Here is a 25003-nt window from a genome sequence, read left to right as displayed (position 1 = left end):
ATATCAAGGAACTAAAGCTCTACCCCTGCTGGTATCACCCTTTACTGGAGCTACATTTGGGCCCATTGATTCCATTGTGTTTTCATGAATTACCTATACAAGGATCTTAAAGCCCCTGTCCACTTGTAAATTTCCATTTATCTGTCAAGATGTGGCCCATTACATCCCTTATGAAATAAGCCTCCCCTGATAAGCCCTTCAATGAGTCATATGATGCCTTCAACAACAGCTTGCACCTACTTCTAACTCAGCATTTACCATATTTTATTTACTTAAAAGAATGTTACATAACTGACATACCTGCTAGATTTTGGAGACTCCTAATGAGCAAAACATTTTGTACATCTACGTTCATCACAGTAAAATAGGCATTCAAACATTGGTTAAAATAATTTAACCAATCAAATTTCTCTTTACAACCTGAATCACTGCTAGGTAGGTATAGAGAATCGCTAAGTAAATACTAGCATCAGCTCAGACTCTACTGCCTCCATACACCTCCAGCGTGATGCAGCAGGTGAGACCTTGTGACTTCTCACCTTCTAAAACTGCAGGAGCCTCCACCGGCTCAAGAGAATCCAGCCTGAATCAACATCAAAGATAGGAAGAAAACCATGCGGATGGCATTGTTGCTGCCAGCTGTCTTCTGTTGCACAACCAAGTGGCAAGCATTAGGTCTCTAGGACAGAGCTAAAGATAGGACACATACGGTGGTGAAGTTAAAAATGGGATAATAAAGAAGGAAATAGTCTGAGTGTGGTGGCTCATGCCTGCAATCCCAGCACTTTGGGAGGCTGAGGCAGGCGGGTCACTTAAGGCCAGGAGTTCGAGACCACCCTGACCAACATGGTGAAACCCCATCTCTACTAAAAATATAAAACTTAGCCGGGTGTGATGGCATGCACCTGTAGTCTCAGCCACGCGGGAGGCTGAACCAGGAGAATCGCTCCCGGGAGGTGGAGGTTGCAGTGAGCCAAGATTGTGGCACTGTACTTTAGGCTGAGTGACAGAGTGAGACCCTGTCTCAAAAAAAAAAAAAAAAAAAAAGAAAGGCAACTGAATACTATGTTCAAAATATTAGGACATGGGAGAGGAACTAACAGATCAGGAGACTGTGCGGGTTTTTTTTTGTTTTTAATTAAATAAAAAGTAACTACAACAGGCATGGTGGCTCATGCCTGTAATCCCAGCACTTTGGGAGGCCGAAGCAGGAGGATTGCTCGAGGCCACAAGTTCGAGACCAGCCTGGACAATATGGCGAGACCCCGTCTCTATAAAAAAATTTTAAAAATTAGCCAGGTGTGGGGACACGTAACAGTAGTCCCAGCCACCCAGGAGGCTGAGGTGGGAGGATGGCTTGAGCCCACAAGGTCAAGGTCAAGACAGCACTGAGCCGTGACCATGCCACTGCACTACAGTCTGGGTAGCAGAGTAAGACCCTGTCTCAAAAACAAAACAAAACAAACTATTGACCTAAGAGAAGGATTGAAGCGGGGCCCTGAGGGCTGGCTAAAATGTCAATAGGCAAAAAGCAGAAATCAAACAGTAACCAGAAAACTTCCCCAAAGACATAAATGGGAATATACAGCACCCTAGAGGTCGGAGGTAGTGAACACTGCAAGATAACACCAAGGTTTTGTGCCTGAGGACTGTCAGTGATGACAGCATTAACAAAAGTAAAAGACTGAAGGAAGGAAAATAATGTAATTTTATATATACTGACTTTGAGGTGACAGCAAGACAGGGTTTGGGCATTAACCTCAAGCTCTGAAAAAAGTTCACAGCCAGAGAGATGTCTGAGATACAGCTGAAAAGGGAAGAATGAATTCCATTATCCCAACTTCAATCAATTCACTCATCTATTCAACAAATGTTTATTAAGCACCCACTATGTACTAGGTACGGGGGGAAGGGAGGTTACAAGTTTAGAAAAGACCAGCCCCTATGGATCTTATATTTTAGCAGCAGAAAACATGCTATAAATAAATGTATAATTTCAAGTTGCAATTTTTTAAAAAACTACAAAGGAAAAGCAGAGTAAGGAGAACAGAAAATAATGACAAGAGCAGGGGGTCATTTCTCAACAAAATGGCCAGGAAAGACCTCTCTGTGCAGAGACTTGAGTGCAGTTAAACATTGAACTCTGCAGGCCCGAGATGAAAGGCTCAGGTTACAGAGAACAGGGAAAGACCTTGAACAAGGAACAAGCTTGCCAGATTTGGGGAACAGCAAGGTTGAATAGTTGGGAGGGATAAGATCCTGAAGAGCTATGGCTAAGAATTTGTCTATGATTTCTCTTAAGAGGTTACAACCATCAACCATAAGTTACCACTTAGATTATAACATCCTTCTAACTGTTCTCCCCATCCATTTTTGTTTACCTCCAATCCATTATCCACACTGCATAAAAAGTAATCTTTAGAAAATACAAATTAAATGTCACTCCCCCGTACAAAGCCTTTCAATGGTTTCACACTATATGTAGCTCCTACAGCTTAGCATCTTCGCTCAACATTACGTGAGATTCATCCATGTTGATTCTTATTACCCAAAGGTCAAAATCATGCAAAACTATGCATGACTTAGGGATGCATACATATGTTGTAAAAATAGAAAGAAAAGCAAAAAATATATAAATAGAAAATTTAGGCTAGTGGTTACTCCTGGGAAGAAGGGAGGAAAAAAAATGGAGAGAGGGGAAGGATAGGACCAGAAAGGGTAAGCAGCGGACTCCAATGGTATAGGTAATGTTTCATTTCTTTAAGCTAGATGGTGAATATGTGTGTTCAATATATCATTTTTACATCTTACATGTTTTTTATAATGTATAAAATATTTCATCGATTTTTAAAATCTGCAATGTCTTTCCCCTGATCTTGGCACAATGGCCAAAACGCTGACAGCTCCAAGCACACAGGCTCTATCCTTTCTGGTCAAGCGTGCTCTTTCATTTGACTCTAACACTACTACCCTGGCCTCTCCACTTGAATAATTCATTCCAACTTCCCCTTTAGACCAAAGGATGCCCTCCCTGCCCCTTCCCCAGACAAATCCTCCCTTCCCATAACACTGCATACATTCACAGCGCTTACCACATTAGACATTAGATAACCGGAAGTCTGCCTCCCTAGACAGGGCAAGGACTCCAGGAGGGCAAGGGCATGCCTAAGGTGTTTGTCTTCCCAGCTAGCCTGGTACAGTGTCTTGTACACAGTAGCGCTAATAAAAGTTTCTGGAATGAATGAAGGAAAGGAGAAACAAATCTGAATGGAAAGCACATCTTCTGTTAGTCTCCTCTTCCATCTCTTCCTTATTCCCAACCTCCCCCTCCACTCCCACTCAAATAGTGGGCATGGCAAATGGTCAAATTAAATACAAAAAGGAAGAGAGATATGCAGTGCCTGACTTTATGCTTTAAGAGCAGGGTCCTCTAGAGGCCTATCTGATGAAATAACTCTTGGCAGTGGTGAAGAAAATTAACCAGGAGAATGGAAAAAGAAAAAAAAAACCCACTGCACAATGTTTTGTGCTGCTTTATGAAATCTGAACCTCATCAAAACCACAGTTTGAGAGGACAAATTTTATTACTGAAACCAATTCCCAAAGAGCTCATCTTTAATCTACTGTAAAGTACTGCCCTTTTTAAGTTGGTCTATTTAATTAAAAGTTGTCAAATAAAAAACTATGTCCAGAATTTTTATTCTTATCTGTATCAATACAAAGGAAAGGGTCACTGACTTTTAATTCCTGAGTGACTAGAAAGGGCTATATATTTCTTTTAAGGTGAAACTTTAGTTTTCTCTTTTGAGACAGGGTCTCACTCTGTACCCAGGCTGCAGTGCAGTGCCACAAGCGCAGCTCACTGCAGCCTCCACCTTCTGGGTTCAATTGATCCTCCCACCTCAGCCTCCTGAGTAGCTGGGACCACAGGTGCACACCACAACACCAGCTCATTTTTTAATTTTTTGTAGAGACAAGGTTTTACCATGTTTCCCAGGCTGGTCTCTAAATCCTGGGCTCAGGTAATCCTCCTGCCTAGGCCTTCCAAAGTGCTGGAATTACATGCATGAGCCACCACCTCCAGCTCTGAAACTTAAATTTTCAACTTTTTTTCATTATGGACTTTTTAAAACATGCATAAAAGTAGAGAGAAGAGTATAATAAACCCCCAGGCACCCATTACGCACCTTCCATAATGATCAACATGTTGCCCATCATGTTTCATCTGTCCCATTATTGACTGAATGGCTGACTACTGGGGTATTTTAATATCAGACCTTTTACTCCTAAATACTTCAGTAGGTAAGGCCAGTTTGTTTTTTACATAAGCACAGGTCAATTTCACCCCAACGAGATTAACAATGGCTACTTAATATAATTTAACACTCAGTCCCTATTCATATTTCCCTGACTGTCCCCAAAAATGTTTCTTTCACAGTCAGCTTATTTGAGTCAGTATCCAAACAAGACCCACAATTTACACTTAGCTGTTATGTCTCTTAAGCCTCTTCTAAGTTAGGACAGTCCTCCTCCCCATACCTTGATCTTTCTGCCCCACATCCCATAACATTTATTTGTTGAAAGAAACCAAGTTATTGGTCTCATAGAATGTCTTGCCTTCTGGATTATCCCAAATGTTTCCTCATGGTGGTAATTAACTTTTTTCTCTACCCTTCCAATTTCCTTTAAATTAGAAGTTAGATCTGGAGGCTTAATCAGATTAGTTCATTTTTTTTTTTTAGCTTCCAATTATATTAGGAGGCATATAATTTCTGGTTGACCCACTTATAGTGATCCTAAGATTGTTCAGAGAATGTTTCAATCTTCAACTAATGGTTTTAGCATCCATAGTGATCCCTGCCTAGAGTCATTATTTCATTAGGGGCTACTAAATAGTGATTTTCTAATTTCTGCTATTCCTTCTGCATTTATTAGCTAGAATCCTGTTATAAAGAACTTTTCTTATCAACTATTTTATAATACCACAATAAAAGTCATAAAAGAAAGGGAAGGTAAATGCCTTGATTCTTTACTTTTGTTTATCAATTTTCAGAATAATGAGCTGGTTGTCCTAATAATCTTCAATAGTGACTACATTTTTCCTAATCACAAGTCTATCTCCATATAAGGACTGAAAATACGTGTGTGTGTGTGTGTGGTGTTTAAATTCATTGCTTTCATTCTTTTGGTTGTTCCAATAGTCTCATCTTTGGCCAATGAGAATCCCTTCAAGTTGTATCTTCTAAACCTTTGATATGTCTCCAGCGACCTTTCACAGCTTTCCTGCTTTCTGACACAAGAAGATGTCTTGCATTCCTGCCCAGCCCTGGAATAAACGACTTCTCCAAAGACACTATTCCGGTCAGTGGCAAACAGTATTTAGAGGCCATACTCAGGGCACTAAGAATATTCACTGCTACTCAGTTGTCACTGCTTCTAAATCTTTATTGTGCAAAAAACTAAGAAATATGTACTTTTCTCAGACAGAGAAAAATAAATCACAAGCTTATATGACGATTTCCCATTCAACTTTAAGATCGTTTCTACTTCTTTATTCTCGTAATGCTTTTCTCTCACTTTAAAACTTTCAGTTTCTTTTTTTTTTGAGACAGAGTCTCAATCTGTCGCCCAGGCTGAAGGGCAGTGGTGACATCTCGGCTCACTGCAAGCTCCGCCTCCTGGGTTCATGCCATTCTCCTGCCTCAGCCTCCAGAGTAGCTGAACTACAGGTGCCCACCACCACACCCGGCTAATTTTTTTTTGTATTTTTAGTAGAGACGGGGTTTCACCATGTTAGCCAGGATGGTCTCAATCTCCTGACCTTGTGATCCACCCACCTCGGCCTCCCAAAGTGCTGGGATTACAGGCGTGAGCCACTGTGCCTGGCTAAAACTTTCAGTTTCTAATGACATAATTACTGGTATGCCTTATCCTACAATAGTTTCAAAGTAGCAATGTTAAATTTTTTGAATGTAGTTTCAAATTTCTTTCCAATTCTTTGTTTTTGTTTCTTGTGACAAGAGTCTCACTCTGTTGCCCAGGCTGGAGTGTAGTGGCACAATTTCACTCACTGCAACCTCTGCCTCCCAGGTTCAAGCGATTCTCCTGCCTCAGCCTCCCAAGTAGCTGAGATTACAGGTGTGCACCACCACACCCAGCTAATTTTTGTATTTTTAGTAGAGATGGGGTTTCACCATGTTGGCCAGGCTGGTCTGGAACTCCTGGCCTCAAGTGACCCACTCGCCTTGATCTCCCAAAGTGCTGGGATTACAAGCATGAACCACCATGCCCAGGCCTAATTATTTTTGTTTATCAGACTGATCTTATTAGGAATGTCTAATCAAAATACTGGGTTTCTAAAGTCACTTGAAATAATTATTTCCAATACCTAGTTATGGCACCAATTTGATGGACCTTTAATGTGCTTGTTTTCAATTTTTAGCAATTGCTTTTTCTTTCCAACTTATTAATACATTGGGATTCTTAATTACATAAAACATTTCAATGGTTCCAAGGTCAAAACTATAATACAAGTTATATGTGAAGAAATCTTATTTCCATTCTGGTCCCCTTTTCCCTGATTTCTACCTTACCCCCTTTCAAGGTAACCATTTTTATTAGTTTTTGAATTATTTTTCCGTTATTTCTTTTTGAAACGTATATACACAATATATATATATTTATAATATATAACTGGTACAGTTAAATATATATGTGCTTCTATTCCTCTCTTTATGTAAAACATAAATTTTACATACATTTACACAGCTCTGCCAATAATTTCATTTCATATTAGCTTGCAGCAAAACCAAACATAATTTCTAGTTTCATATAAATTGCATAATTCTCCTACATATGTTTTTGAATAGATTCTAAAATCAGAGATGGGGATTTTAATTTCTATCTACAGTTCACTCACTAACTCACTTCAGAGACATGCATAGTGTTGACACCTACACTGTGTGTATGAGAGAGACTACAGATACAGTAGCAGTAGTCATGCTTGAAAGTCCTTCTCTATCTGAACATATTCTATTATAGTTTCCATCTATTTAAAACTATCATTTTCTCTTCTTTAAAAAAATTTTAGAAAACTTTGAGGTTAGATAACGGGTTGGGAATAATGATTTTGCAAGGTAAACCAAATAGCTCCTTTTATTAAAGATTTTTTAAATCTACATTTTGAATATTGCAATCCCCAAATTATTAGATAACACACATATCAAGGTCATTAGAATTGAACACTTATCAAGTCAAGGCAGTGGCTTCCAAACAATGCTGCACATTGAAATCATCTGGGAATCTTTAAATAATACTGATATCTGGCTCCAGTCCCAGACACTGTGACCTGGGCATGAAGATATTTTAAAGCTTCTGGCTGGACGCAGTGGCCCACGCCTGTAATCCCAGCACTCTGGGAGGAGGAGGCAGGCGAATCATGAGGTCAGGAGTTCGAGACCAGCCTGGCCAACATGGTGAAATCCCATCTCTACTAAAAATACAAAAATTAGCCAGGCATGGTGGCACACGCCTATAATCTAAGCTACTCAAGAGGCTGAGGCAGTAGAACTGCTTGAACCCAGGAGGTGGAGGTTGCAGTGAGCTGAGAACATGCCACTGCACTCCAGCCTGGGCAAGAGAGCAAGACTTTATCTCAAAAAAAAAAGAAAACAAACAAACAAACAAAAATTTTTAAAAGGTCCCAAAGCAATGCTAATCTGTTGCAAAGTTTAAGAACCACAGACCTAAGGCTGGGCACAAGCTCAAGCCTGTAATCCCAGCACTTTGGGAGGCTGAGGTAGGCAGAACACCTGAGGTCAGGAGTTCAAGACCAGCCTGACCAACATGGTGAAACCCCATCTCTACTAAAAATACAAAATTAGTAGGGTGTGGTGGCGCATGCCTGTTAGTCCAGATACTTGGGAGAGTGAGGCAGGAGAATCACCTGAACCCGGGAGGCAGAGGTCGCAGTGGGCCGAGATCGTGTCATTGCACTCCAGCCTGGGCAACAAGAGTGAAACTCCATCTCAATAAATAAATAAATAAATAAATAAATAAATAAATAAATAAAATAAACTACAGAGTTAAGACAAGCCTTTGCATACCTTTTTTATGTTAAGTATTAAAATTCCAGATGCCTGAATTATAGTCTAATCCTACTTGACAACTAATACTTGAAGAAGTGGATTAAGTAGAAAATGGACAATACTTACCTATCCATGTACGTCCTGTTTTCTGCCCACAGTGTGTGGCCCAAAATCTACACAATTCATCTTTCTCCTGAATTTTAAAAGCATAAAGTCCAACCCCCACGATAAGGTATTCAAGGCCCATCAGGATATGAACCTTACCCACCTCCGTTACACCATCTCCTAGCACACACACTCTATGCTCCAGGCACATCAAAGGACATGTGGTTGTGTGGATATGCCTCGCTCTTCCACAAATCTTAACTTTTGTAGAGGCTCTTCTCCATCAGAAATGTCCTTTTCGGTTAGGTGTGTGGCTCATGCCTATAATCTCAGGACTTTGGGGAGCCAAGGTAAGTGAATTGCTTGAGCCCAGGAGTTTGAGACCAACCTGGGCAACATGGAGAAACTCCATCTCTACAAAAAATTCAAAAATTAGCCAGGCGTGGTGGCACGCACCTATAGTCCCAGCTACTCAGGAGGCTGAGGCAGGAGGATTGCTCGAGCTCAGGAGGCCAGAGGATTGCTTGCCTCAGGAGTCAGAGGTTGCAGTGAGCTGAGATTGTGCCACTGCACTCTGCCTGGGCAACAGAGTGAGACTCCATCTCAAGATAAAAACAAAACAAAAAAAGAAATATCCCTTTCCCTTAGGGCTGCCTAGCAAACTACTAAAAACTACTAACAGCCCAAGACTCAGGTCAAATAGCACCTCATCTGTGGAAGTCCCTAGTTCTCCTCTCTATGTACCTTCTAGATACCTCTTTTCAACATCTATCATCTTGTACGGAATGTTTTTTTTGTTTTATTTTTTAATTTACATGGAACCCTAAACGGTTTGTTTACATGTCCCAGAATTACAACCAGAGAACAGCACATGAGTCTTATTTATATCTGCATCTTCAATGACTGACACATGCCTGGCACATAATATGTGCTACAAGTAGAGACATGTCTCCCTTTTTTAATACAAGTCTAAACTTTAAAATATAAAACAAAGTCAAAAGAAGGTAAATGCTTTTAAAACATGAGAATTGAAAGGTGATGACATATCACATCCTAATGGCAGTAAAATCCAAAAAGGGAGAATTGATTCAACTGACATTTAACTAGAAACTATTTTTCTGTACAATCACAATCTTTACAGGGAGAAGTTTTAAATGGCTATTATAAATTCTAATAAAATCTTATTGCAGTAACCTATTCCAAAATCAATGGCTGGGCATGACTAAATATGCAAAAGGAAATATATCAAGTCCAACTATTTCCTCAATTTTTTAAAAAGAAACAGGATGCAAAGAAAGAAAAAAATGCCTTCAGTTGATAAATCTGTTGTGTAGTTTTAAACATAAATGCATTTCTGAAGAAAACACACTGATTTTAAATGCAGGACTGGTTGTCATTCTGCATTAATATTTTTTATTGGCACCTGATATGGTTTGGTTTTGTGTCCCCACCCAAATCTCATCTTGAATTGTAATTCCCATGTGTTGAGGGAGGGACCTGGTGGGAGGTGACTGGATCATGGGTGCAGTTTCCCCCATGCTGTTCTAGTGATCGTGAGTTTTCATGAGATCTGATGCTTTTAAAAGTGGCAGTTTCCCCTGCTCTCTCTCTCCTGTCGCCTTCTGAAGAAGGCGTCTGCTTCCTCTTCACTTTCCACCATGATTGTAAGTTTCCTAAGGCCTCCCCAGCCATGCAGAACCATGAGTCAATTAAGCCTCTTTCCTTTATAAAGTACCCAGTCTCAGGTATTTCTTTATAGCAGTGTGAAAAAGGACTAATACAGAGAATTGGTACCAGGATAGTGAGGTACTGCTATAAAGATAATCTGAAAATGTAAAAGCAACTTTGGAACTGGGCAATGGGCAGAGGTTGGAACAGTCTGAGGGCTCAGAAGACAGGAAGATGTGGGAAAGTTTGGAACTTCTCAAAGACTTCTTGAATGGTTCTGAACAAAATGCTAATAGTGATATAAAAAATGAAGTTCAGGCTGAGACGGTCTCAAATAGAGGTCAGGAACTTAATGGGAACTGCAGTAAAGGTCATTCATGCTATGCTTTAGCAAAGAGACTGGTGGCATTTTGCCCCTGCCCTAGAGATCCGTGGAAGTTTGAACTTGAGAAAGATGATTTAGGGTGTCTGGCAAAAGAGATTTCTAAGCACCAAAGCATTCAAGAAGTGACCCGGTTGTTTCTAAAAGTGTACAGTCACATGGATTCATGAAGAGATTATTTGAATTTGGAACTTATATTTAAAAGTGAAGCAGAGCATGAAAGTTTAGAAAATTTGCAGCCTAACCATGAGGTGGAAAAGAAAAACCTATTTCCTGGGGGAAAATTCAAACCTGCTGCAGAAATTTGCATAAGTAACAACGAGCCCAGTGTTAATAGCCAAAACAACGGGGAAAACATCTCCAGGGCATATCAGAGATCTTTGCAGCAGCCCCTCCCACCACAGGCCTAGTGGCATAGGAGGGAAAAACGGTTTTGTGGGCCTCAGTGGCCCTGCTGCTCTGTGCAGCCTCAAGATATGCTGTCCTGCATCCAGCTGCTTTAGCTCCAGTCATGGCTAAAAAGAACCAAGGTACAGCTAGAGCCATTGTTTCTGAGAGTGCAAGCCCTAAACCTTGGCAGCTTCTATGTGGTGTTGGGTCTGTGGGCGCACAGAAGACAAGAGTTTAGAAGATAAGAGTTTAACCTCTACCTAGATTTCAGAGGATGTATGGAAACACCTGAATGTCCAGGCAGAAGTCTGCTGCAGGGGTGGAGCCCTCATGGAGAACATCTGCTAGGGCAGTATAGAAGGAAAATGTGGGGTTGAAGCCCCCACACAGAGTCCCTACTGGGGCACTGCCTACTGGAGCTGTGAGGAGACAGCCACTGTCCCCCAGGCCCCAGAAAGGTAGATTCACTGACAGCTTGTATTATACACCTGGAAAAGCCACAGGCACTCAATGCCAGCCAGTGAAAGCAGCCATGAGGACTGCACCCTTCAGAGCCACAAGGGTAGAGCTGCCCAAGGCCACGGGAGCCCACCCCTTGGATGTGAGATATGGAGTCAAAGGAGATCATTTCAAAGCTTTAAGATTTAATAACTGCCCTGCTGGGTTTCCGACTTGCATGGGGCCTATGGCCCCTTTGTTTTGCCCAACTTCTCCCATTTGAAACATTTAGCCAATGCCTATAGCCCCACTGTATCTTAGAAGTAACTAACTTGTTTTGTATTTTATAGGCTCATAGACAAAAGGGACTTGCCTTGTGTCAGATGAGACTTTGGACTTGGACTTTTGGGTTAATGCTGGAATAAGTTAAGACTTTGGGGGACTGCTGGAAAGTCATGATTGGTTTTGAAACGTGAAAAGGACATGAGCTTTGAGAGGGGCCAGGAGTGGAATGATACAGTTTGGCTCTGTATCCCCACCCAAATCTCATCTTGAATTGTAATACCCATGTGTCAAGGGAGGAACCTGGTAGGAAGTCATCAGATCACGGGAGCAGTTTCCCCCACGCTGTTCTTGTGATAGTGAGGAGTTCTCAAAAGATCTGACGGTTTTAAAAGTGGCAGTTTCCCCTGCTTTCTCTCTCTCTCTTTCTCTCTCTCCTGCTGCCTCGTGAAGAAGGTCATCTGCTTCCCCTTCACCTTCTGCCATAATGTTAACTTTCCTGAGGCCTCCCCATTCATGCAGAACTGAGAGTCAATTAAACCTCTTTCCTTTATAAATTACCCACTCTCAGGTATTTCTTTATAACAATGTGAAAACAGACTAATACAGTACCTATCATTATTGACTTCTCAACTTCTATCATTATCAAAAAGCAAATAATTGATTCATTTTTTAAAATAAACAAGATTTTAACTCTTAAAATGTATAAGCAAATACATTTCCTCCATAACAGAATACTAATAGTTGCATACTTAGGTCAAAAATAAGTTTTTATAAGCAATGCTCAAAAACCTCAATGGATCAAATATGTTATAAAAATTCAGCAAATTGATAAACCTTGCTATTTGACAATGAAAACAAATTTTAACTTTTTTAAACTGTGATAAGCAAACTCATTAGTTTGAAAATTAGAAATTAATATATTACATTGATTTATGTCATCTTTAAAGTCACTTTAACTCACTCTCAGTAGCACAGTGTTTTAAGTCAGAAAGCAGTGAAATAAAATTGTCGATTCACTCTTATTTTTCTATTCTCACTGAATTTTTAAAATTTTTTATTATATATTCAGCAGCATTAGAATAAGCAAAGCCAAAGGCATTTTATGGGACTCAAAAGACACAATGACCTCTGTAGACACTAGTTAAACAATACACAGAACAATTTGATTCCTACTTCGATGCTAAGTTTAGCAACCATTCACACAGATAATGTCCACGTTTTTCTTTCTTTTCATTTCACCAAGACCTTCATTCCTCAAAGCCTAAAATATATCTAAATCTTGGATTTCTCTTTTTTGCTTCATCTGACAACTTGAACATTGACTGTTGGACACACAGCCATCAAGTGATAAAATGGGTAACTGGAAAAGTTCTAACTTGTTTTGTATTTTTCAAACCCTATTAAAATAAGAGCAAATAATAATACTAGCTCATATTTATTCAATGCTGGTTCTAGTTCAAGCACTCACAGCAACCCTGTGATACAGACTACTAATAAACTTAGTTTGCAAATAAAAACACTCAAGTTTAGGAAAAACATGTGACATATGCAAGGTCTCACAACAGGTAACTTACAAAGCTGGGATTTGAATCCCAGATTGACTAAAACCATGCCATACATCTTTATTATATAATCTCTTCCATAGAAGAAAATGAGCCATTAGTTGCTGTTCCATTTCACAACATAGCTTCCCTGAACATACTGGTGGAAAAACAAACAAACAAACAAACAAACAGAAATTGGCTATGTTCATTCATTTATCAACTTTTTTTTAATAAATTTTTTTTTAAGACAGAGTCTCACTCTGTTGTCCAGGATGGAGTACAGTGGCACAATCTCAGCTCACTGCAACCACCACCTCCCAGGCTCAAGTGATTCTCATGCCTCAGTCACCAAATAGCTGGGACTACAGGTGTACACTACCACACCCAGCTAATTTTTGTATTCTTAGTAGAGGCGGGGTTTCACCATGTTGGCCAGGCTGGTCTCAAACTCCTGGCCTTAAGCGATCTGCCAACCTCGACCTTCCAAAGTATTAGGATTACAGGCATGACTACCGCACTCAGCCTCATTTATTAATTTATTCAACAAATATTTACAAGCTCCTTAAAACTCTCATTTGAGCTCAAATCCTTTTAAGTATTTTTGAGTATTTTGCATATGCAATGGACTGAATATGTCCCCACAAAACTCACAAGTTGAAATCTTAACCCCCTACAATGTAATGGTATTAGGAGGTACGGCCTCTGGGGGGTAATTAGGTCATGAATGTAGAGCCCTCATGAAAGGGATTAGTGCCCTTATAAAAGGGATTTCCAAAACCTCTCTCATCCGCTTTCCATCACCTGCAGATACAACGAAAAGATAGTAGTAGTCTTTGACCTGAAAAAGGACTCTAATCAGAACCCAACCATGTGGGCACCCTGACCTTGGACTTCCAACCTCCAGAACAGTAAGAAATAAATTTCTGTTCTTTATAAGGCACCCAGTCTATAATACTTTGTTACAGCAGCCTGAGTAGACTGAGGCAGAAATTGGTGCCAATAATTAGGGGTGCTGCTGTAACAAATACCTAAAAAGGTTATCTTCATTTATTTTTCACATAACCAAGCAAAATATGTGAAATAGTAAACTCTGACTGTTGAAGCTACTTCTTTTCTATTACACTAACATTCAAGGCATCCTGATACAAACGCTTACCAAAAATTGCATTTGAAAAGAAAACAAAGGCTAACTAGAATAGTAGCATGCAAAACAAATTTAAAAAGTTAAAAAACAGAAGTGTATCTTCAGTTCAATAGATCGGTTGCAAAATTATAGAATGATGTAAAACTGGTTTAACAGCAGTTCAAATAATAAAAGAGGTAAGTGTGTTACTAGTAGACTCAAAGTAACCTAACACTAAGACATGGCTGAGAACAATGTATAGCCACTTTAGGTAATATTATTAGAACTAGGGGCTCAAGACTATGGTGGTAAAATCTTATAAAGCTTAGCCCTTCATCACATTTCTGGAATAAATTAGATATATATTGAAAGGGGCACTGAAAAACAGTGCCCCTTTCTAAGGCACTGTTTCAAGGATTATCAAAGGAGGCTACCAGGAAGATGAAAGATGTAAAGATCATGTCATCTGAGGACAGGGCAATGAAATGACAAGTGCACAGTCTGGAAGAGAGCACAGTGGCTATTTTCAAGAGGTTTCCTGGACAAAAGGGGCTGGACTCGGTCTTACCACTTCAGAGAAAGGCACTAAGAGCAGCAGTTGGTTGCTATAGAAGGTAGATTTGGGCTTACAAGAAGCAGTTTCTTAATCATCAGAACAACCTAAAAATCAAATAAGTTATCTCAAGAGAAAGTGAAATTTACTTTCACTGAGATGAAGACTGAGTGACCATCCATCCAGGACATCCTAGAACAGCATTTCCCAGAAAGTAGGTGCACAAGAGATTATTTTAACTGGTACATACATTTATTTTATTCATTACTTATTTATCTTAATATACATTAAAAACAAATAAATGTACATACTAAAGTAGCCATCAACCCCATTGTTTCATGAATATTAGTGTTTTAGGATAAATGAAGCAACAACTTTAGTTGATTAAAAGAAAAACATTAAGTCAATATACTGAATTTAACTTAAGTAGCAATATTATTTTATGATGTTAGTTATCACCCTTGAATTTATATAGGTAATAAAAGGCACCAAAGATTTAAGAAAAGGAAAAAAAAACTTCTAAAAAGAAAAGTATTTTTTAAAAAAGAAAGAAGGAAAAGAAAAACATTAAATTAATTATAATACAAATGAGAAAAGAAAAAAAAAATGTCAAAAATCACAAAAACTAGCCTGGGCAACATAGCGAAACTCCATCTCTACAAACACACACACACACAACACACACACACAAATTGACTGGGCACGGTGGCTCACGCCTATAATCCCAGCACTTTGGGAGGCCAAGGCAGGTGGATCACGTGAGCCCAGGAGTTCAAGACCAGCCTAGCCTACATGGTGAAACCCGTCTCTACTAAAAATACAAAAATTAGCAGAGAATGGTGGCGCACATCTGTAATCCCAGCTACTTGGGTGGCTAAGACACGAGAATGGCTTAAGTCCAGAAGGTGGAGGTTGCAGTAAGCCAAGATTGCACTAGCCTGGGCAACAGAGTGAGGCCCTGACACACATACACACACACACACACACACACACACAAAATTCACATATGTTCCACAAAAGTATCTGAATTTTGGACATACTGTTCTGTAGAGATTCGTGCACTGATCATCCTGAAACTAAAACTTCTCCTTTACCAAAATTGTCTTAGTACTCAGTAATTCCCTGAAAACATGATAATTTACAACTACATTTATTCAAATAGCTATCACAATTAAAAAAAAAATTAAAATTTTTCATTATTTCAGTAACAATCTTAGAAATCTTGATTGTCAATAGCTATAGCTATAAAACATCTGGATCCCTCACATAACTAATCTTTACCACAAAAGACTGATATTCCTGCATCTAATAAGCATTTATTGAGGGCCTTCTCGGGCCAGGCACTGTGGTGGACAAAAATTTGAAAGTAGGGTAGCAAGTTGTCATTTGAAGGATGTACTGCTACCTTAAGGAAAATCTTAAAACATTTAAGGTAAAAACACAAAAAGAGGATGTCTTCATTATTATGTTCACTGAAAATATACATGTATGTTAGTATAACTGAAGCCCAAACTATTTTCTATGCTATACATATACACACACAAAATCTAGACACATGAACCAGATTTAGATATAAAATCCCTTCAGTAAGTCCTGCCTCATACTCAGTATTTTATGCTCTTGCTCCAATATACTCTGAAACACCTCGAGAATCTCACTGAAGCCCCAAAGGCAATCTTATGACGTCTATGTGAAAAGTCCACCTACCTCTACCTTAAGGCACCATGTGGCAAGCACATTCTTAGAGCACAAAGAAAGTGATGGGCCTCTCAGGAGGAAATGGTGCCAGAGTATACTGCTGGAGGCGTTTCTTCTGCCTAATGAGAAGACTGACCTTTTCTTTTCTTTCCCAGCTCCTTAGGCCAAAGGTACTTTATGTTTGAATAATCAAATAATAAGTGACATCTAATATGTATACGAAATGCTAAAGTTTAAACTTGTCCCCTGAAGATATTTCTCCATGTGTACATCCCCAAATGGATTTCAACCAAAGTCGAAGAAAGAAAAATAACCAGCTCAGAAAGATTCCCCTCCTACCTCCTGAGTGTGTTCTTTATAGACTTGCAGTGGCCCCGCAGCTTTGGCAGTGTCCCAGAGCTGCAGCGAGCCATCGCCACTACAGGTGATGAGGACGTGTTCATTGTTCTCACTCCAGGTCACATCAAACAAACCATCATTCCAGTCAAAGCTACACTAGGAAAAAACAAAAAAACACAACACTTACATAGGCAGCGACACAACAACAATAACAAATAACAATTATAATTATGGTTTTTTTCTTACAATTTATCACATATTTTAACACGTATATCTCATGTAATCTTCACAACTATGGGAGTTAAGAGAGCAGGTACTTGACAAATATGGCAACAGATTCAGAAAGGTTAAAAAAACAGTCCAGTGGAACGTAACAGTCCAAAAATGTAATGCTACACAATATACTACTCCATATTTTTTTATGTTTAAGTTTTATAATTTACGAGTGGACACTAAGAGACAGGCTTCAGATTTGTTTTGTTTTTTATTTAAGAGAAAGAGTCTTGTTCTGTCACCCAGGCTAGAGTGTAGTGGCCCAATCCCAGCTCACTGCAGCCCTGAACTGGACTCAAGCAATCCTCCCACCTCAGCCTCCCAAGTAGCTGGGACAACAGGTGTGCACCACGGCATAGCTAATCTTTAAAAAAAATTTTTAGGCCGGGCCCAGTGGCTCACACATATAACACCAGCTCTTTGGGAGACCAAGGCGGGCAGATCACCAGAGGTCAGGAGTTTGAGACTAGCCTGGCCAAAATGGTGAAACCCTGTCTCTACTAAAAAATACAAAAATTAGCTGGGCATGGTGGCGGACACCTATAATCCCAGCTACTCGGGAGGCTGAGGCAGGAGAATCACTTGAACCCGGGAGGCTGAAAGATTGCAATGAGCCAAGATTGCGCCACTGTACTCTAGCCTGGGTGACAGAGCCAGATTCTGTGCATAAAAAAAAAATTTCTTTTAGAGACGGGGTGCCCCTAACATAGTGGGGGACCCTATGCCCATGAGGCTGGTCTTGAACTCCTGGCCTCAAGTGATCCTTCTGCCTCAGACTTGGGAATAGCTGGGACTATGAGTGTGCACCACCACAACCAGCTAAAAATAAGCTTCATCCTATGCAAACGCCAAGGTTCCTTTTATATTGTATATTAAAACATTAACCAAAGAGTCAAAACCTAACTCTATTAAGGCTTTAATAGCAACAGTAAATACCTTTAATAATTTCAGCCCCCTTACCTTCTAAAAAGCCTTAGCCCAGATTCATCTGGATCCAGTATTAGTAGGGTTCCACAGCCTAAAGAGAAAAAAAATCAAGGTCATCCCTTTGAACCTGCCAGGGTAACATCAAAAGTCAAGGAGTTATCAAGTAATTGGTACCTGATTTTAATACCACAAATTTCTCCCCCGAGTTTTTCGGACCTTAAATACCAAACAGTCAGGTGATCAATTTCTCCCTAAAGTTTTTGGGACATGAATACCAAATGTGTTCTCTATTTCTGTTTTTCCATATTGTACTTCAGTTACTAAATATTCAACTTCCCATTGCACCTAAGATTGGAATCCAGACATGGGCCTAACAAAGGGGTGAAATACTTAAGGGCCTACTCTGTAGCCAGACAAGGCACCAGAGACACAAACCTTCCAAGTTGGTGTTATCATCCCTACTGACAGATGAGAAACCTCTGGCTTACAGACCCCAGGGACTGCACTCCTCACCAGTAAATCTAAAATACATCTAACACAGGATTTCAAAGCAAAATATGAATGCGGAGATACCTGGTGGGATTTACCACATAACTGGTGGTAATACACCACTGAAAACAGTATTAATATGTTACCCGTCAAAGATTATTTTACCAAAGGGCCATTGTATTTTAAAAGTTATATTTACTTTTATAGAGACCAAGGGGGAAAATCTCTTCTATTTAAACATGACTGAATGTTTTTTTAAATACCAATTCCTTTTAAAGAGTTTTTGCATAAGATTTTAAGTAGCATTTACAGGCCAGTCACAGTGGCTCACGCCTGTAATCCTAGCACTTTGGAAGTCCAAGGCAGGAGGATCGCTTGCACCCAGTTCAGAACAAGCCTGGGCAACACAGTGATACCTTCTCTACAAAAATAAAAAATCAAAAATTAGCCAGGTGTGGTGGTACGTGCCTGTGGTCCCAGCTACTGGGGAGGTTGAGACAGGAGGATCATTTGAGCCCAGGAGGTTGAGGCTACAGTGAGCCGTGACTGCACCACTCTACTGAACCTAGGCAACAGAGTGTGACCCTGTCTCTAAAAAGAAAAAGAAAAAAAGGAAACTACTACCATTATAGACTCATGAGTCTTCAATCCAACTGGTGGGCCATGTAAATCTGAATGTGCCAAGCACTAAGAGCTAATAAAGAAAATAAATCAAGTATTTCTCTGAGTTTTAGAAGTAACATTTTTTTCTGCTGTAGGACAAAACAAAAAATACAACAGACCACTGACATTATGAAATGAGTTGTTGCATCTCCCTTCAGTGCCTATAATAGCTAGGACATGAATTAAGGCAAAAGCGAGAGGCCGGGCGCGGTGGCTCAAGCCTGTAATCCCAGCACTTTGGGAGGCCGAGACGGGCGGATCACGAGGTCAGGAGATCGAGACCATCCTGGCTAACACAATGAAACCCCGTCTCTACTAAAAATACAAAAAAATTAGCCGGGCGAGGTGGCGGGCGCCTGTAGTCCCAGCTACTCGGGAGGCTGAGGCAGGAGAATGGCGTAAACCCGGGAGGCGGAGCTTGCAGTGAGCCGAGATAGCGCCACTGCACTCCAGCCTGGGCGACAGAGCGAGACTCCGTCTCAAAAAAAAAAAAAAAAAAAAAAAGGCAAAAGCGAGAATGAACCCATGCCTTTTCATCTAGTCCACGGAGAGGGATGATTAACTTTTTTTTCTTTTTTCTTTTTTTTTGAGAGACAGTTTTGCTCTTGTTGCCCCAGGCTGTAGTGCAAAGACACGATCTCGGCTCACCGCAACCTCCACCTCCTGGGTTCAAACTATTCTCTTGCCTCAGCCTCCCGAGTAGCTGGGATTACACGCATGCGCCACCACGCCTAGCTAATGTTGTATTTTTAGTAGAGGCGGGGTTTCTCCATGTTGGTCAAGCTGGTCTGGAACTCCCGAACTCAGGTGATCCGCCTGCCTCGGCCTCCCAAAGTGCTGGGATTACAGACGTGAGCCACCTCACCGCGCCTGGCCTTTTTTAAGACGGTGTCGCAGTCTGTCACCCAGGCTGGAGTGGAGTGATGTGATCTCAGCTCACTGAGCTGGGGCACAGCGATGTGATCTCAGTTCACTGTAGCCTCAACATCCCGGGCTCAAGCGGTCCTCCCGCCTCAGCCTCCCGAGCAGCTGTAACTACAGGCTGAGCCAATGCGCCCCGCTGGAGACAATTAACTGTAGTCTGTAACAGCTACTTGCTAAAGTATGCATTCCTCGTGAGACAACTACAGGTGAGAACTGAACTTAATATATTTCATGGTGTCACCGGTTGGACTCCAGGCGTCCATTCAGGAGCATCCTTCTTAGGACGGCCAGCCCGCAGGTCGTGGCTCAGTGCTCGAATGCAGACTGGGAAATCTGGGCCAACTCGCGAGCCCTGGGGCGGTTCTGGCTCAGACCGTCTTTCCCGTACAGCTGTGTGGAGCGGACCGCTCCAAGGTACCGCGCAGGCTACCCCGGCTCTCCGCACGGGGACGTGTGCCTGGGCGTGTGACAGGTGGCAGAGGCAGCCGGTCTCAAAGAACAAGGACACGGGCTACCAGGCTACACCTATATGCACTTACACACAACTGAAGAGGATCGACTCCCGCTTCAGACCAACTCCTCGCGCTCCGCAAAGTGAGAGGAGCCGACCAGCGCCTCTTCTGCCCCCTGGCGCGGACCCGCGGAACCGTCTACGCTCAGAGGGGCTTTCCCTGGAGCGCGAGGAGCTAGAGCCCGGCTGGCCCCCGCCTCCGCCTCCGCCCCCCAGCCCCGGCTGCGCGCCCCCGCCCCGGCTGCGCGGCCCCGCCTCACCCGCGATGCCGTAGTGCTGCGCGGTGGCGCAGGCCAGGCGGCCCGGCAGGTACGGGGAGAACTCAGCGGCGTAGCCGTGGCGTCCCGGCACCCGCAGCGTCCGCGCCGGTCCGCCGCACACCGCACTCATCCCGCCCGCCGACCCCGGCCCTCGCCGCCCCTGCCGCGGAAGTCGTTCCGAGTCGGAGGCGCACTGGCGCGATTAGAGAGACCAGGAAGACCGGGCGGAAGTGCGGGCCCCGTGCCCTGTATTCGATATTCTGATTGGTCCGCACAGGAAATGGACTCCGACGGAGACCATTTTTGTTTTGGGTGAAACCAAACTGAATTGCGCCTGCTGCAAAGATACAGATCTTTCAGGGGAGTAATCCAGGGTTAGGTATTATTAATAATTACGACAACTTTTGTCGTTGCATCTCAGCCTCTCCTGCGGTGCTGTTTTTTATTAATTTCATTGAGCGTTTGGAAGACTGGCATCAGGAACTTTTCCTGATGATTACAAAGTGAGACAAGTTACAGCCGACTCTGAAACCACGCAGCGCGTCCAAAATTGCGTGCTGCTTGCCCAAGGAAACTGGAAGCAATGATAACTTAAGTCCGTGAAGTCAGTGCGGTCTTTAGGAATAACAGCGTGGGCTGGTGGGCTACTTTCACACTATAACTGGAAAAGACGAGACACCGACTCCAAACCAACTCCCCATACTTGGCAAGTGAGAAAGAGGAGCTGGCCAGTTCTAATGAAGCTAAGAAAAAAAGCAGCACATCGTCATAAACAACTTTTTTAAAAAAGTATTACTACATATGTATATATTGTATGGTAATAAGTGCTCAGATTCTGGTGCTCACTCTATTCATTCATTGCCAGGCATGTACTATGTGGAGAATGACCAGATATAACTTATCTGCCAAACCAAGATACTTTTGGAGTAAAGAGGGTCTAATTATTAAGCCGGGTCAACAGGCACAAACCAAGTCATATGATCACCTTAACCATATACCAAGCACAGTATTAGGCATTTGGGATTCAGAATAATAGGATATGGTCCATGGCCTCAAGAGACTAGAGAAGAAGACTAAAAGAGAAGTCGTGTAATTAGTTAAGTGTAATCAAAATACTGTAGAGGCTAGGAGAAATATAGGTGGGGTATTTTTAAAAGGTGATTGTCAGTGCCAGAGGTATGAGAATTGCAGGAAAGGCTGCAGAAGAGAGAGAGTCTTTATGGTGATTGCACACAGATGAGTAGGTTTTCTTTAAGTAGACAAGAAGATGGAGATATTTGTAGGAGCAGGAATAACATGAGCAACCCAGGAGATCTCAACCAGCATGATCCATAGGGGATCGTGGCTGCCAGGACTCAGCCTGGCCAGATGGAAGGGATACAGTGAAAAGAATATTGGGTGGGGAGACTATAGAGTGTTGTACTGGGGCTAGATCATGAAGAATCTTATATACCATACTAAGAGAATTGGATTTTTACTGTAAACAATGGAAAAGAGTGGAAGTTTTCTAATGTGAGAAATTAAATGACCAAGGTTTTATTTTAAAAAGTCCTGCAACACTAATATGGAGGATGGAGTTTGGAGATGGGGAGGCCAGTCAAAAGACTAGCAGGCTGGGTGCGGTGGCTCACACCTGTAATCCAAGCACGCTAGGAGGCCGAGGCAGGTGGATCACTTGAGGATCCAGACCAGCGTGGCCTCAATTATTTTGGATTTTTATCATATGTAGTCACTGGAATATATGCTGCATGAGGGCAGAAATTTTTGCTTGTTACGTTCGCTGGTGTATCCCAAGGACCTGGTGTTTAAGCATTCGGGAAATGTTGAGTGAATCCAGCCTAATACAGTGCCTAAATGATCGCTGTTTTTTGTAATACTATGAAAAGTAACCTGGAAACATTCTGGAGTTTATTGAAATGCTAAATAGGCGTTAATAAAATATCAAACTAAGCAAACATGAAGCAGCTGGGACCTTGGCAAAGCGTTGTATGTGGAGAGTTATCCAATCTAAGCTAAAAGTAGTGTGGTCTCTCTGGGAGGGACACAGGCTGGTTCCAGCTGGGGTAAAGGGGTAAACTATTTACAGTGACCTTGGACATACACACACACACAAACTGAGCTGTTATCTGCTCCTTACCTAACCATACATGATTATAGCATTGTAAAATATTTCATCCCACCTGTGAAGCTTTCTAAAATACAAACAACTAAACATGTAAAAAATAAACCATACTCTTAAACTAGATTTTGAGCATCTTGAAGTAATGTCCAAGTGTAATTTGTTTGTGTCTCCAGTACCTCATGTGCTGGAGGTACATGTTTGACAACTTGAGCTGAACTGGAAAATTAAGGAAAAGGAACATGAAATGCTCCTTAGATTCTCCTTGTTCCCTGCCCTTGCTCCACACCCCTTCCTCCACCTATACTTTACCAAGTGGAGTCCAAGTTTGCTAGGGATATGGATAGAATTGGAGTTAACAATTGCCTAGAAGGGCCAGGCATTGTGGCTCATGCCTGTAATCCCAACACTTTGGGAGGCCGAGGCGGGCAGAACACTTGAGGTATGGAGTTTGAGACCAGCCTGGCCAACATGGTGAAACCCTGTCTCTACTAAAAATACAAAAATTAGCCAGGCATGGTGGTGGGCACCTGTAATCCCAGCTACTCTGGAGGAGGCTGAGGCAGGAGAATCACTTGAACCCTAGAGGCAGAGGTTGCCGTGAACTGAGATCACACCACTGCACTTCAGCCTGGGCGTCAGAGTGAGACTCCATCTCAAAAAACAAAACAAAAACAAAAACACACACTAAAAAACAACCCTCTTTGTTGTCTACCACCTGTTTTTGTCATCGTTTAGGAGTACTTGGTATTTCCCAACTGAGACAGAAACCGTTTTTTAATAAACATTCACTACACCTCAGAGTTGTGTAATTTCTAAACTTGTCCAACTCTGTGGAAGACTTTCTAACTCTGTGGAAGGACTAATAGTGTAGGCGGACATGGCTCGATGTCAGGTTTCTATAAGGATCTACAATTATATTTAGATTGTTTTGTTTTCTAACTGCTATGGTGACCTCATACTCTAACTGCAAATATTTACCAACCCACATCATTTTTAAAGCTAGTTTAGCTTTCCCATGGAGAGAGACCGGAAGTAAAATAATTGAAATGCGTGGTCTTTCCACCCAGGTGAATCATTATCCTAGGTAAATCGGCAACTTGTTATGTTTAAGGCTGCATGTGGTAGTTATGTGAAATAATTCCAAGAAAGGATGGATAATTTCATTGTTCCTTTTAGCTCTGCACAGCATTGTGCTGGGTAACTAGTAAGCCTTTAATCAACGTTTGCCAGAGGGTTAATGTAATCATCATCCAAGAACTTTAAGCACTATCTTCAAATATATGATGGGTACTTGGACTGATGCACTTTAGAGACCACTTAAAGCTCTGAGAGGCTACAATTATGGGCTAATTGTCTACATTGCTCATTTTATATCATTCATCACTTATTATTTTAGTTATACTTTCTTGTTAAAAATTTTAGAATCTGTGGTAATGTAAAATGGTGCAGCTGATATGGAAGATAGGATAGCAATTGCTTAAAAAATTAAACATAGAATTACCATATAATCTTGCAATTCCACTCTTGGGTATATATCTAAAAGAAACGCAGGAATTCAAACAGATATTTGTACACTCCTGTTTGCAGCAGTATTACTCATAATAGCCAAAAGGTGAAAGCAACCCAAGTGTCCACTGGCAGATGCTATGGTCTGAAAGTTTCTGTCCCCCCAAAATTCATATGTTGAAATTTAATCACCAATGTGATGTCTTAAGACGTGGGGCATTTGAGAAGCAATTAGGTCGTGAATGAGATGATTGCCTTTGTAAAAGAGGCTGCAGAGAGATACCTCTTACCCCTTCCACCACGTGAGGACACAGCAGGAAGTGAACATCTATGAACCAGAAAGTAGGACCTCACCAGACATCAAACCTGCTGCTGATGGCTTGATTATGGACTTTCCAGCCTCTAAAACAGTGATAAATATATTTCTGTTGTTTATAAGGTACCAGGTTTATGACAGCTTGTTATAGAAGCCTGAACCAACTAAGACAATAAGTGAATACATAAAGAGAATGTAGCATTTGCATACGATGGAATATTATTCTTCCCTAAAGAGGAGGGATATTCTTACATGGATGAACTTTGAAGACATTATGCTAAGTGAAATAAACCAGGCACAAAAGGACAAATACCATATGATTCCATTTATATGAGGTACATAGAGTAGTCAAATTGATACAGACAAAATAGAATGGTGGTTACCAGGGGCAAGGGGAAGC

General features: G+C 41.3%; 1 protein-coding gene across 1 annotated transcript in view; it reads right to left on the bottom strand.

Annotated features, from left to right (window-relative positions):
• LOC105465679 (peroxisomal biogenesis factor 7) overlaps positions 1 to 20864 on the bottom strand; it is a 92776-nt gene extending 71912 nt beyond the window's left edge. The window contains exons 1-3 of the mRNA XM_011714253.3: positions 20660 to 20864; positions 17846 to 17903; positions 16613 to 16763 (exon numbers count right to left, since the gene is read on the bottom strand). Of these exons, the coding sequence (XP_011712555.2) occupies positions 16613 to 16763; positions 17846 to 17903; positions 20660 to 20789 (339 nt within the window). The 5' untranslated portion in view covers positions 20790 to 20864. The remainder of the gene's footprint in view (positions 1 to 16612; positions 16764 to 17845; positions 17904 to 20659) is intronic.
• Positions 20865 to 25003: the final 4139 nt, after the last annotated feature.

Source organism: Macaca nemestrina, chromosome 5, assembly GCF_043159975.1.
Source record: "Macaca nemestrina isolate mMacNem1 chromosome 5, mMacNem.hap1, whole genome shotgun sequence".
Taxonomy (NCBI): domain Eukaryota; kingdom Metazoa; phylum Chordata; class Mammalia; order Primates; family Cercopithecidae; genus Macaca; species Macaca nemestrina.
This window is presented reverse-complemented; position numbering and strand designations above follow the sequence as displayed.